The sequence below is a fragment of the Pelophylax lessonae genome (assembly GCF_965119305.1).
Source record: "Pelophylax lessonae genome assembly, chromosome: 1".
NCBI lineage: Eukaryota > Metazoa > Chordata > Amphibia > Anura > Ranidae > Pelophylax > Pelophylax lessonae.
The window spans coordinates 773894342-773908893 of record NC_138768.1 but is presented as its reverse complement, the minus strand read 5'-3'; the positions used below and the strand labels follow the sequence as shown (position 1 = coordinate 773908893).

General features: G+C 47.1%; 1 protein-coding gene across 1 annotated transcript in view; it reads right to left on the bottom strand.

Annotated features, from left to right (window-relative positions):
* Positions 1-11910, bottom strand: part of DHX15 (DEAH-box helicase 15) — a 75560-nt gene extending 63650 nt beyond the window's left edge. The window contains exon 1 of the mRNA XM_082267851.1: positions 11726-11910. Within this exon, the coding sequence (XP_082123977.1) occupies positions 11726-11787 (62 nt within the window). The 5' untranslated portion in view covers positions 11788-11910. The remainder of the gene's footprint in view (positions 1-11725) is intronic.
* Between the last annotated feature and the right edge of the window lie 2642 nt (positions 11911-14552).

The window sequence follows — 14552 nt, the reverse complement described above, 5'->3', positions numbered from 1 at the left end:
CCAGTATTCCAGATTCCTGGACACACAGGTTACTGCCATGGCAGGTTTCAGACTCCCCATGATGGATTGCCAGGATCTCTTAAGTTGCTGGTCCATCTTCTTATCCATGGGATCCCTCAGTATTCCCATGTCTTCAAATGCTAGGTCTGTTGACCTAGAAACCTGGGAGAAGGCTGCATCAATCTTTGGCATCTTATTCCAGGGAGCTCCTGGGTCCTCATCAAAAGGAAATCGCCTTTTAAAGGCTTTAGGGAAGAAGGTTTTCTTTTCCGGATCAGTCCACTCATGTTTTATTGCATCTGAGATGGTCTGATGTACTGGGAAGATACGGCCCTTAGGCTCTTCCAAGCCTGCATACATTTTGTCATGTAGGGACAGTTCCTTCTTTTCTTCCTCTAGACCCAGGGTGATATAAACTGCCCTCAGGAGACCATCCACTTGCTCTAAGGATAGTTTGTATTTAGTGGGCCTGCTTTGTGCCCCTCCCTCCTCTTCTTCCTCTGAATCCTCCTTGGAATGTGAGGGGGAATTATCTCCTTGGGTGGAAGGAACCCCTTCTGTCCCCACCGAAGGAAGCAATTGTGAACCCTGAGAGGACAGTGAGGCTGATGGCTGACTCAGGGCAGGGTCCTGTAGGGATGACCGAAAAGATTGGATGGTAGCATCCAATTCCTTCCTCACAGATGCGACTAAATCGCCACAAACTGCAGATGCTTCTTCCTTTACTAGTGCATCAATACATCCCTGGCAAAGTGTCTTTTTCCAACTTTCCGACAACTTTGCTTTGCATGAAGGACACTTTCTCTTGAAAACAGTTTCAGAGCTTTTAGCCTGGAAGACATGAATGGGAAAACATACACATGCTTCTTAAAAGTCAGCCTGATTCTCAGGGCCACCAAAGGTGCACAGAAAGACATTTAAAGGGAAGTCCCATGTGCCCTGACAGGCCCCCAGCCACCGGGGGGATAGTAAAAGGGATGGAGAGAGACCCCACAGTAAGATAGGCCATATAAAGATACCCCTTACCTGGGCCTTACTGGTGCCTGTGCCTGTCCCACTCGCTGAAGAAGCTTCCATCGCTTGGCAGCGGTATCACCCGTGGCTTCGGTACCGGTTCCGGAGACCAAAGCGCACCTGCACTGGACCGGATCCGGAATAAGGCACCAGCTTGCTCCTCCCTTCTTCCTCTGCGTCCGGCGGAAATGACGCCATACGCCCCCTGCAGAACGCTGCCCTTTCCGGAACCTCACTTCCGGTCCGGACGAGCGTCACTCGATCCGGAGAAATGGCGGCAAATTTGAAAAAAAAAAAAGCGGCGGAAGCCTAAGAAAAATCGTTCCGCTCCTCCAAGATGCCTTCCCAGGGCTGTGCTCTGCGGGGTCCTGACTCAGCCTAGAGCACTGAAGAGGAAGAAGGAGCCCATGCACTGCAGTCGGTCGCGTGAATGGGAGAAGCAACCGTCTCCAAAAAAAAGGGTAGGTGGACGTAGGAAGCCCGGTCTCTCAGGATAGCACCTTAAGAGCCCAGCTCCCCACAGAGGTGTTCCTCGGCCGGAGGAAACACAAAAACTGATGAATGGTGGGAGAAGCCTCCTTTTAAAATCTGGTGGATGGGGTGTTTCCTGATGAGGAGAGGGAGGAGCCATCTCTCTAAGGTGCTGTCCTGAAAGACGTTTTAGGGGAAAAAAAAAGGTTTACAACCTCTTTAAGTAAACCTCCACCAATGTGCACAAGGCAGAGGAGAAATAGAAAAAAAAAAAAAAAAAAAAAAAACTCAGTAACCACCACCAAGCTATAAGTCAGAATGGTGTCCAAAAAAGGACAGGGTGGAAATCCAGACGCTGTCCTGGAAGATTCACGGAAATACCGTTACCGGTAAGTCTAATGGGGGTTTTCCCCTTTATCTTCCAGGACAGCTACTTAGAGAAGATAAGCACAATTCTATATCTTAGGGAGGGACAAAAGCCTGCAGCACTTTACTTCCAAAGGAGAGGTCCCACTGGAGAGCATTTGTACTCTATAATGCCTGATGAACGCATAAGGAGAAGACCAAACCGCGGCCCTGGAAATTTCTTCCCACAATGCTCCTGCTCTTTCTGTCCAAGAGGTAGACACAGATTTGGTAGAATGCACTCTAATCCGGTTAGGAGGGGCCTGACCTGAAGAACTGTAAGCTTCACAATTTCTCTGATACACCAAGCAATGGAGCTCCTGGAGGCCCTAGCGCAGTGTTTCTCAACTCTGGTCCTCAGGGCACATTAACAGGCAAGATTTTAAGTATTACTTTGGGGAGATGTAGACTAGAATACTGCAATCACTGAGCAACAAATAATATCACCTGGGATGTATTTCAGTTTTATTGCAAGCCTGGCCTGTTAGTGTGCCCTGAGGACCGGAGTTTGAGAAACACTGCCCTAGACCCCCTTTCAGATCCACAAAACGAGATGCGGAGAGGATTTTCCAAATTTACTGGTCATTTCTAAATAACGAAGGCATCTTCTAATGTCAAAGCAACTAAATCTTTTCCTCCTCAGGATTTCTGGGGGAGGTACAAAAACTAGGAAGGATTACTTCTTGGGACTTGTGAAACCTGTAGGAAACCTTAGGTAAATACAGAGGGTCTGGTAATAACCACCCTATCGTCCAAAATTCTCAAAAAGGGGTCTTTACAGGAAAGGGACTCTAAATCTGAAAACCTTCTGCCTGAAGTGAGGGCTAACAGGAAAGCCATCTTCATAGATATTGACTTTTAAGGAAATCTCACTCAAGGGCTCGAAGGGAGCTTTGGTAAGCGCATTCAGCACTAAAGACAGATCCCAAGGAGGAATCTGTACAACTAATCTAGGAGTAGGTCTAGATAAAAAAAAAAAAAAAACTTTCAATCAATGGATTCTCGGCCAGCCTGACATCGATTTAAAGTGAAAGGGCAGAAATCTGTAAAGGGTACTAACAGAAAGACCCTTTTTAACTCCCTTCTGTAAAAAATCTAGGAGACAGGAAATAGAAAAAGAATCAATTCCAGCCTTATTCTGTCAGGTTACAAATGTCTTCCAGACTTTGCCATACATTTTTCTTGTGACCAATTTATGACTGCCTAGAATAGTACTAATAACCCTTTCCGAACATCCCTTTAACTGTAGGATGAGCCGCTCAGCCTACAGGCCGTCAAGCTGGTAAATCTGAAGGTTTTGATGGAACACTGGCCCTTGCCGAAAGAGATCCCTTAGATCTGGCAGGGGCCGGGGGGCGCAGTGGAGAGGGAAACCAACTACTTCTGGGCCACCAAGGGGCTATCTGAATTACCTCCGCCTGTTCCTGAACAATCTTTTGGATCACTAGAAGTAACATGACTATTGGCGGGAAGGCATAAGAAAGAAACTCCAAGGAAAGGTCAGTGCATCTGTTCCCAACATCGTTGTCTCTCTTTCCAGGGAGAAGGCGGCAGGGAGAAGTAACATGACTATTGACAGGAAGGTATAAGAGAGAAACTCCAAGGAAAGGTCAGTGCATCTGAAAAAGAGCAAAAGAAAACCTTCTACTGATAGAAGATTAGTCTCCACACTGGCCCCATCTCAAGAAAGCACATACCTTTGGGGCCATGTTTGAGGAAGAGGCAGCCACTGGGTCAGTCTGTGGGGGTGCTCTTTCCACACTGTTAAAATCAGCTCCATTGCAAGAGAAACCCCCCCGATGTGCACTACTGGTAAAGTATCTCGCCAGCCAGGAAGTGCTCCGCTGCCTGAGGACTCTTTGCAGCCAGAAAATCAGCCACTATCCATGTTGGTCATTGGAAATATAACAATCTCTGTGTCCGGGAAGTGTGCCGCGCTACTTCTGGTTCTGCGCCATTTTGCTGCGTCACCAGATGCCATCTTGGTACACCCAGAGAAGGAAAACATGCAGAGACGCCCACACTGTATTCTCTCCCCACGCGTACGTAGCGGGACGCACCTCGGAGCCGAAAGATGAGTTACCCTACCACACTAAAGCCCCGTACACATGATCAGATTATCGAACGAGCCGAAAAGTCAGAGTCAGCTGTCAAAAGCACTATACTAACAATCCGAAAATCGGCAGATCGGTCGCCAGGCGAAATTTCCCTTCAGATTTTCTTATCGTGTGTACGGGCCTCAAGGCAAGTATCACTGCAAGGGAAAAACTCTCTGAGAAATATTGGGATTACAGTAGACAAGCCACAACTGGTCTAACACCTGTAACCTAGAGAGGGTGGGGTCCACCAACCACAGTAACCAGACCCAAGAAAATAAACGTTACATGTGTACTCCTGAAGGTCTGGAAACACAAAAACAACTGAGGGTCAGAGAAAGGGGAAGGATTTTTAAATCGTGTCTCATTTGTATTTCCTGTAGTAAGCTGAGCCAGTCATCTCTCTAAGTAGCTGTCCTGGAAGATAAAGGAGTAAAAGAGAGAATTCTGAAAACAAAAGACAATATTTTTTACTTTCTGCTATAAAACATTCCCAATAAAAATTATTTAAAAAAAAAAAAAAAATCCCAATAAGTGTATATTGACTGGCTAGTGCAAAAGTTCTCCCGTCTACAAAGTATGGGAAAATTTTATGTCATTTTTACTCATATTACTTTATTTTATTTTTTACTAGTAATGGCGGCGATCAGCAATTTTTAGGGGGACTTTGACATTGCAGCAGACCAGTTAAATGTGCTCCTAGGGAGTGCTAACTGTGTGGGGAATCGACTCACTGGATGAACACATACCTGGGTTCATCTCTGACAGAACGGATACATGCCTTGTTTACATAGGCAGACCGCCGTTCTGTCTCCATGGGGAGTGATCGCGGGTGGCCGGTGGACATCACGTCCGCCGGACCTGCTTATTGGCTCCCCTTCTGGCCAATACGCCAGATGGGGAGCCCCCAATATCTATTATACGAAGCGACGTACAGGTACGTTGTTTCGCGTAATAGAGCTGACCTGGTCGCCAAGTGGTTAATAATGGACATTCTTAGGCCTCGTTCACTTGGGCATACTTCAGCAAACGCCTTTGCGAGGACCATGTTTGCCCACATGGGGATGAACAAGTGTTCTACAAAACCCCGTACAAGTAGTTCTATTCATGTTGGTTGAGATGCAGCAGCTGCAAGGACACATCTGCTGCTCCCAGTTGACAGCTGTGTATGTCCCAAAACACACCCACATGGCTGTCAAACTGGGAGCAGCAGATGTGTCCTTGCAGCTGCTGCGTCTCAACATTCTTAGAACTACCTGTACGGGATTTGCAGAACACTTGTTCATCCCCATGTGGGCAAACAAAGCCCTTGCACAGGTGTACACTTAAGTAGGCCCACGTCAATGAGGCTTTTTTGTGACAATTTTTTTTTAATCTATTAAAGGAGTTGTAAATTCACAGGGTTTTTATCTTAATGCATTCTATGCATTAGGATAAAAAGTCGCCTGTGTGTAGCAGCCTTCCCAGCACCACCTGATGCTTACTTAAGCCCCATCTTTATCCAAGCCCCATCTTTATCCAGCGAAGTCCATGAAACCCTCGGCCGTCCGGGACTCTCCCTCCTGATTGGCTGAGACACAGCCGCAGCGCCATTGGTTCCAGCGGCTGTCAAAGTCAGTTAGCCAATCAGGAGAAAAAGGGGGTGGGCCGAATGGCAGCTCTGTGTCTAATGGACACAGAGCTGAAGCTCAGCTTGGGTGCCCCCATAGCAATCTGCTTTCTGTGGGGGAACTCGATAGGAGGGAGGGGCCAAGAGCAGCAATGAGGGACCCGAAAAGGAGGATCCAGGCTGCTCTGTGCACAAACCAACTGCACAGGGGAGGTAAGTAGAACATGTTTGTTTTAAAAAACAAGACTTTACAATCACTTTCAACATTCCAACCCGAGAGTGCAGAAGCAAATGGGTGGTGCGGACACTCACACAAAGCATTTTTATGGGAGAGAGTTGTCTTATCTGAAGACAAAAAATACTCATAACATGCCTCTATTCCCAGATATGCCAAGTAATCTGTTACGTGTCACAGTATAATTACCAAACCCCAGGTGGGAGTCGATCACCAGAGAAAGATACAAACACTGCAACTGCCTGCAGGAAACCCCAGGAGCCAAGTTATGGCTTTTAGAGCACATTGCCATCAACAGATGTTTCTTGGCTCATTATAACAACCTGCTGACTTGGCTTTTATCCAGATATTGGTGTTAAAATATTAAACCCAAAATAAAAAATGATATTGTAGCTTACCAATTCTTAGTTGTGATGGTTGCATTAGCTTTCTTTTTTTCCCCCAAATCTTGATCTTGCAAGCAAGCCCTGCCACAATACATTTACTACGGCAGGGTGGTAGCGGCAGGCTCAGCAACAATGGGTTTGCTCACCCACGATGAGTGCTGACCGGGAAGGGGACCCGGACATGACGTCAGACTCTGGGGGAAGGAGGACCAATAAGAGGCTTGAACTGCTATAGAGCCACTGGTGATGAGCGGCATGTGTGGTGACCCAATGCAGTGGGGGACATGAGGAGTGCCTGCTTCTCGTATGGTTGTCCTAACAACTTTCCAATGTTCTATTTACTATATTGGCATCATTCATGACTATTATTGCTGCCATCATTCATCATCATCGGTGGGTTCATATAGCGCTTACATGTGGTTAACCCTTGTGTGACCGATTAGGGATTACACATGCTCTGAATTGAGATGAATACATTGTAAAATCTCAGTTACTGTCAGTTGGTCTAAGAGCCCATTCAGACTAGCGCGACTTGTCAGGCGACCAAGTCGCCTGACAAGTCACGGTCGGTCGCTCGCCATTGAGTAGTACAGGACCCGTTCTAATAGGAGTGACACAAGTCACTCAGACTTAGAAAAAGGGTCCTGAACTACTTTGGGGCGACCTGGGAGCGACTTGCATAGACCTCCATTATGTGAAGTCCCTGCAAGTCGCGCCGAAGTCGCGGTGCATGCTGTGCACCGCGACTTCACAGGTCGCCCCTCGAAGTCGATCGCGCCAGTCTGAATGGGCTGTAAACAAGTTATAAATATATTTGGACCCAACATGTAAACTTGGTGTGATGTTTCTGTTCAGATTTTTTTAACTTAAAAATTGACAGACAACCTTTATTACCAATAATATGTAATGTACTTTACAATGTTCCTGACATATTTCAGCTCCCTGGATTTTTTTTTCTTCATCTGGCCTTTAGACATTACTCCTACATGTAAAAATCTACTTTTTTTTTGCTAGAAAATTACTTTGAACTCCCAAAAACACATTTTTAGCACAGACCCTATAGAATAAAATGGTGGGTGAAGCAATTTTTTTTTTGTCACACGGTATTTGCGCAGCGTTTTTTTTTTTTTTTTTTTGAAACAATTTTTTTGGGGAGAAAAAAAAAAAAAAAAACTTTCATTAATTAAACTAAAAAAATGAAAGAAAAAAAATACTAAGCCCAATTTTTTTTTTATACAGTGAAAGAGAATATTATGTAGAGCTGCACGATTCTGGCTAAAATGAGAATCACAATTTTTTTGCTTAGAATAAAGATCACGATTCTCGGCGCAACATCATCTTTTACATTATATAAAAAAACAATTGGGCTAACTTGTTTTTTTTCCCCAAAAAACTGCATTTGAAAGACTTCTGCACAAATACCGTGTGACATAAAAGATTGCAATGATCGCCATTTTATTCTCTAGAGTCTCTGCTAAAAAAAATAAGTTTTTTAAATTTAAAAATAAATTTTCTAGCAAAAAATACTTTAAGGAGGTTAAACTGCTCTCCCTTAGCCCCGGTTCACACTTGTGCGTGTGCGGGGTTCACATGTAATGTCGGAGCGCACTGCTCCGACATTACATGCGATCGGCTGTGCGGTGCGAGTTTAGCCATACAGTTTGTATGGCTAAATTCGCACTGCACCCGCAGCAAACACGCACAGGGACCCTTTTTGGCAGCCGCATCAGGATCGGATCGCACAGCGGTTCACACTTGTGCAATCCGATCCTGTGCGAACTGCACGATCGCACTGCGATATGCGATCAAACTGGGGGTGTCGTTAAGATTACATTGACACCCCCAGCGTATCGCATATGGCAGTGTGAACAGCCGGGGGTGCGTGTGCGATGCGGGAACAGGCTGCGGATTCGCAGCCTTCCCGCATCGCATAAATGTGAACCGAGGCTTACAGCCGGAAGTTCATTACTTTGATCTAAAGAACGAAAAGATACATTGTAAAGCATTTTGTTTATACTTATCTAGCAGCTTTAACAATTTGATAAACATTTGCCGAAGACTTTTTTTTTTTTTTTTTTACAGCTGTGAGTGAGCAGAAAACGGCTCAGTAAGAATCGAGGACATGCAGTTTTTGCAGTTTTAAGATAGTCAGGGGGGTGAATCGAGATCGCGATTTTTTAACGATTAATTGTGCAGCTCTAATATTATGCCAAGTAAATAGATACCCAACATGTCACGCTTTTAGTATTGGGTCTGCCCGTTGAATGGTGGCAAACTACAGGCCTTGAGGCGGAACAGGAAGTTCCAAACTGCTCGTCGCTCCTGGTTTCTGGGGTTACAGAGGAACGAGGTCAGTTGCTCTCTCTGTACCGGGAAGCCCTTGCTGCCCGCATCGCTCCCGGGCTCCGCTACCAGAGAGGAGAGCCCGGAAGAAGCGGCGAAAGGGTGGTTGCAGGGGGGTTGCCCCTCCCGCAGAAGTGATCGAGTGACTGGCTGAATAGATAGATACCGGGTTGATGCATGTAGGTATAACCACTGAAACCTCAGGACATCCTATAGAGGGCAAGTGGTAAAAATCCAGCCTCACCCTGCTCTGCACATGCTCAGATGCTCTCCATTTTTAGGCACTGCCAGCCTTAATCACTTCAGCCCTGGAAGATTTACCCCCGACCCCATCATTCATGACCAGGCCATTTTTGGTGATACAGCACTGCATTACTTTAACTGACAATTGCGTTAGTTGTGACAATGTACCCAATAAATTGTATGTCTTTTTCCCCACAAATACAGCTTTCATTTGGTGGTATTTGATCAACTAAGCAGTTTTGCATTATGAAGAAAAAAAAAAAAATGTTTTTTTACTTTCTGCTATAAAACACATCCAATAAAAAAACATGTATTCTACTACATATTTTTGGTAAAAAAAATCCCAATAAGTGTATACTGATTGGTTTACAAAAACGTTATCACGTCTACAAACTAAGGGAAAGTTATATGGATTTTTTTTTTTTTTAGTATAATAACGACAATCACCGACATTTAGCGGGACTGCGATATTACAGCAAGACACTTTTTTGGGGTTAACCAAAATTAAATGTCTTTCTAGGAAGTGCTTGCTAACTGTGTGGGGGAAGAGCTTGTACTATGGGAAGACAGATCCGTGTTCCTGCTTAGCAGAAACACAGGATCCCAGCCTTCCCTTGTCACAGAACGGCGATCTGCCTCTCTCGGTAACGATCGGTGGGTTCGCTGGACTCACTGATTGGCTCCTGCTGGGTCTAAACAAGGCGGGAGTGGGTGGTCGTCAGCACTCCACAGACACGGAAGTGCAGAATCACATACTGTCCTGCACACAGGAGCCGCTGCCCCACAGGAAATGTATGTGGGGCGGTCGGGAAGAGGTTAAGGGCTCTCACACACTATATCCGTCAAACGGACTCCGCTTTTCTCAGCGGGGGATCGAGCCGCTGAGCAGCAGGATGACAGCTGTTCTCTGCGTTGTGTGCGGAGACACAGCTGTCAGTTCCCCATGCATCTATATGGGGGAAATCGGATGAGAATGGGCCGTTGGTCCGTTCTCATCCGATCCGCCGGACGGATGGAAAATAGGGTTTCTATCCGTCCAGATTTGACGGATCGGATGTCAGTGGACATGTCTACGCTGACATCCGATGCCCCATAGGAATGCATGGGGGGACCGTTCAGATCCGCCAAAAAAACTGACAGGCAAATCTGAACACCTGTGTGAAAGGGGCCTAAAGCAGACTTAGGGCTCTTTCACAAGGTCCGCATTCCGTTGCGGACTGTGCTCTGCTCAGCAGGGATCAATCTGCCGATCCCCGCTGAGCCGGCGGATGACAGCTCCGTCTCAGCACTGTGTGCGGAGAGGGAGGTGTCAGAGCCCCGCTGCTCTCTATGGGGAATCAGATGAGAGCGGACCGCCTGTCCACTCTCATCCGATCCCCAAGACGGATGGAAATAGGGTTTCCATCCGTCCGGATTTCACGGACAGGATCGGATGCGGATAGCAGCGGACATGTCACCACTGACATCCGCTGCTCCATAGGGCTGAATGGGGCATCTGATCAGATCCGCCTAAAAAACTGACAGGCGGATCTGATCAGACCGCCCGTGTGAAAGAGCCCATAAACCCACCAATTTACCAGTTTAAAAAAAAAAATCATACATTTAGGGCACGTGCTGTAAGAGTCGGTTCACACTGGGGCGACACCACTCTGCACGACTTCGGGAGGTGACTTGTCAGTCCCATGCACCACGACTTCGGAGCGACTTGAAGGGACTTCACATAATGGAAGTCTATGCAAGACAAGTAGCTCCCAGGTCGCCCCAAAGTAGTACAGGACCCTTTCTAAGTCGGAGAGACTTGTGTCACTCCTATTAGAACGGGTCCTGTACTACTCAATGGCGAGCGACTTGTCAGGCTGACAAGTCGCGCTAATGTGAACCGGCTCCTAATCTAACACTCCCATTGGTTGTGCCCACAACCAAACTGTCAAACCATGCAATGGCTGCTATCATACCTGAGCACATGTGCAGCATCATGGTAGTTGTAGACAGAGGCCAAGATGGCAGCTTGGCTACAATGATAGGAAGGCTCACTTCCACCTAAACCCAGCACCTGTATCTCGGGGGGGCTGGAGACAATCGGGCAGCAGCACAGGAGTCTGCCAGTCAGTTTTGCACACAATCCCGGTGGCTCCAGCCAACGGACTGTGTGCCAAGCCCAGCAGTATCCAACGTACCGCCCACCCCCCCCCCCCGTATGACGTATGGGCCTGGCAGCGAAAGGGTTAAACAAAAGCTGATCATTGTGGGCATCCCTGCTGGTTATAAACGGTTTGTCTCTTCTCTGTACACATACATTCTACTAGACAGTTTGTTCTTTAAAAAAATAAAAAATTCCTGGCTGGATCAGAGGAAAATAAGGGAAAGAAAGAATAAAAAGGAAGAGTAATGCAGCCAACACTAAGAATCGGTAAGCTGCAAAATAATAAAATGTTGGCTTTACTGCTTGAATACTACAAATAAAAGACAACGCTTTTTTGTTTGTTTTGTATGGAATGGAGGGATTGAACATGTCAGTGTGTATTTCTATCTGTATCCCCGGTATCAGAAAAAGTCCAAATTTTGGTTATCACCAGAACAGGAATAAAGAGGATATCCTCCAATGGGGACACTAGTTCTGGTGGCAGCCAGGCATCCCCTCACTTTGGAATTTCCTTTCACTTCCTGTTTAGATTATCGGACAGGAAGTGAAGGGAATTGTCTCTAATGGGACACAGATGGCAAATAACTGACAGTCAGTACAGAGCCGGGTGACACTCCTCCCACAACACAGGCAAATCGCCCTCTCCTATGTACTCCCCGGGAGGCCTGAGTCCACCATCGTGCTCCTAGGCCGCAGCCGGCACATTCAGGCCTCCGCCATGTTGCAGCGCGGACAAAGGAAACACCGAAAGCTCGCCTGTCCCCCTCCCCCCGCACTCACCCCTCTCTCTTCTTGCTCGCGGCATAGTCGTCACCCAGGTCTAACCGGTGGCGCTTCGACATGGCCGCTCCTTCTGCCACCGCGGAGGTCACGTGTCCGAGCTGGGGCCGTACGGAGGAAGAAAGCGCGCCGGGGATCAGGAGGAGCGCGAGGAGGAAGGAAGGCGCATGCGCTGTTTCGCCAAAGGGAAAAGGCGGGGCGGCGCAAACGGCGTGAGATAAGAAAAGAAACTTGATTGGACGATGTGGGTTAAACTAGAAACCTTAGACTGGGAACACCGTCTGGCCTATCAGATGGAGGGACGTAAGACGTCATCACGTCTGGGCCGTTGCAGTCGGTGCCAGAACTAGGAGGGGGCGATACAAGGAGGAGGAAAGGGAGGTTCAGGGAGGAGGAAAGGCATGGCGGGGAGGAATCCTTTAGTTATTGTAGAAGGGAATCAGGGTGGTAGTGACCTAAGCATGTGGTAAGTGTGGCTTCCTATAGAACTGGAGAAACTATTTTTACCACTTAGAATAGAGCAGTGGTTCTCAATTCCGGTCCTCGGGACCCACTAACAGGCCAGATTTTAAGTATTACCTTGGGGGATGCAGACTAGAATACTGCAATCACTGAGCAGCAAATGAGATCACCTGTGATGTAATTTAGTTATCTTGCAAACCTGGCCTGTTGGTGGGTCCCGAGGACCGGAATTGAGAACCACTGGAATAGAGTAAGGGAGGGCTAATGCTATATGTCTCTGTTGGGAAGATTTACTTCACGTAGCCAAAACAGGAACAGGAAAAAATCCCTCTTAAAGAGGTTGTACACTCGTTCAAAAAAAATTTTTTTTTTTTTACAACCTGCAAGAGAAACACATAATGAGCTAGTATGCATCGCATACTAGCTCATTATGAAATACTTACCTTAGAACGAGCCCCCGCCGTGCCGCTCTCTTACCTGTATGACGAGCGACATGTTCAGTCGCCCGTCTTCCGGGATCGCAGCATCCGGCCATCTGATTGGCCGGAGCCGCGGTGACATCACTCCTGCGCACGCGCGCGGGAGCCGACGGTCACGGCACGGGGCTCTGAAGGAACGGCACGATCAGCCGTTCCTTCAGAGCGCATGCACCAGTGACGTCACTGGCTGCATTAAAGGTAAATATCTCCTAAACCGTACATGTTTAGGAGATATTTACCTGGTGCCGTTCTGTCAGAGCCCCGTGCCGTGACCGTCGGCTCCCGCGCGCATGCTGGATGCCGCAAACCCGGAATAAGGGTGACAGAACATGTCACCCATGGGAGAGGTGCGCGGTCGGCACTTTGGGGGCTTCGTTTTAAGGTAAGTATTTCATAGTGAGCTAGTATGCGATGCATACTAGCTCATTATGTGTTTGTCTTTCAGGTTTTTAAAAAAAAAAAAATTGGAGGTTTACAACCTCTTTAACCACTTAAGCCCCGAAAGATTTTACCCCCTTCCTGACCAGGGGGGTTTTTGCGTTTTTTTTTTTTTTTACTGCGTGACTTTAATGGACAATTGCGCGGTCGTGTGACGCTGTACCTAAACGAATTTGACATCCTTTTTTTTCCCACAAACAGAGCTTTCTTTTGGTGGTATTTGATCACCTGTGCGATTTTTTGATCATGCGCTATAAACAAAAAAAGAGCATCAATTTTGCAAAAATAACAATATTTTTCACATTTTTTTATATGAAATTCCCCAAAAAAAAAATGTAAAAATCAAAATTTTTTAACATTTTCGGCCAATTTGTTTTATGCTACCTATGTTTGGTAAAAAAAAAATCGCAAAATGCGTATTTTGTTTGGTTTGCTCAAAAGTTATTGCGTTTACTAACGAAGGGAAAGATTTTTGTCATTTTTGGTGTTGTTTTTTTTTTTTTTTTTAACGAGTAATGGTGGCGATCTGCGTTTTTTTTTTTTTTTTGCGGGACTGCGACATTGCGGCGGACAGATCGAACCCTTGACTGACATTTTTGACACTTTTGGGGTTACCAGTGACATTACTACAGTAATCAGTGTTATACATATGCACTGTTACTGCAAAAATGACACTGGCAGGGAAGGGGTTAACTTTATTGGAGAGGGAGGGGTTAAGTGTGTCCTAGGGGCGTGATTCTAACTGTGATTGGACATGGCTACTAGTGTAAAAACAGAGATCAACGGTCCTACGTAGTAGAACCGTCTGATCTCCATTTTTACATAGGGGAGAATGACAGGCGGCTTGTTTACATTAGCTGCCTGCCTTTCTCCCTTCCCGGCGAACGATCGCGAGTGACCGGCGGACATCGGGTCTGCCGGTCACACGCACTGACTTGTTAGGGAACGAGCCAGAGCGGGCGCGCGCTCGCCCGCTATTGGCTCACAAGCCAGTGACAGGCTAGTGATGTACCGGTACATCACTTTGCCTGGCCGGGGCTGACCGCGGCAGTATATGTACTTGCGGCGGTCGGCAAGTGGTTAAGACCACCCGCCGCACATTTAATGCAGCAGGCTGCCTCTCCTGCGCGAACCAACTTAGACCAATGTCGGTCACGCGTGTGGTGCTGGGGGGCAAGCATGCACCGCCGATGTCCCCCTCCCGCCCCCACTAGGCAGCGGGCATGCTGATGCATGGGGCCGGCAGCCGCGATTGCCACTGGGCACCCGCGATCGCTCACACTGAGAGAGAAGGACGGGCAGCTGTTGTAAACACAGCTGACCGTTCTTCTCTCTGTAATAATCACAGAGCGCCTGTGATCCTTCTATATAGGATCACAGGTCTCTAATATCATTTCACAAGCCCATCCACCATACAGTTAGAAAACACTCGCCTAGGCTTGCACTTA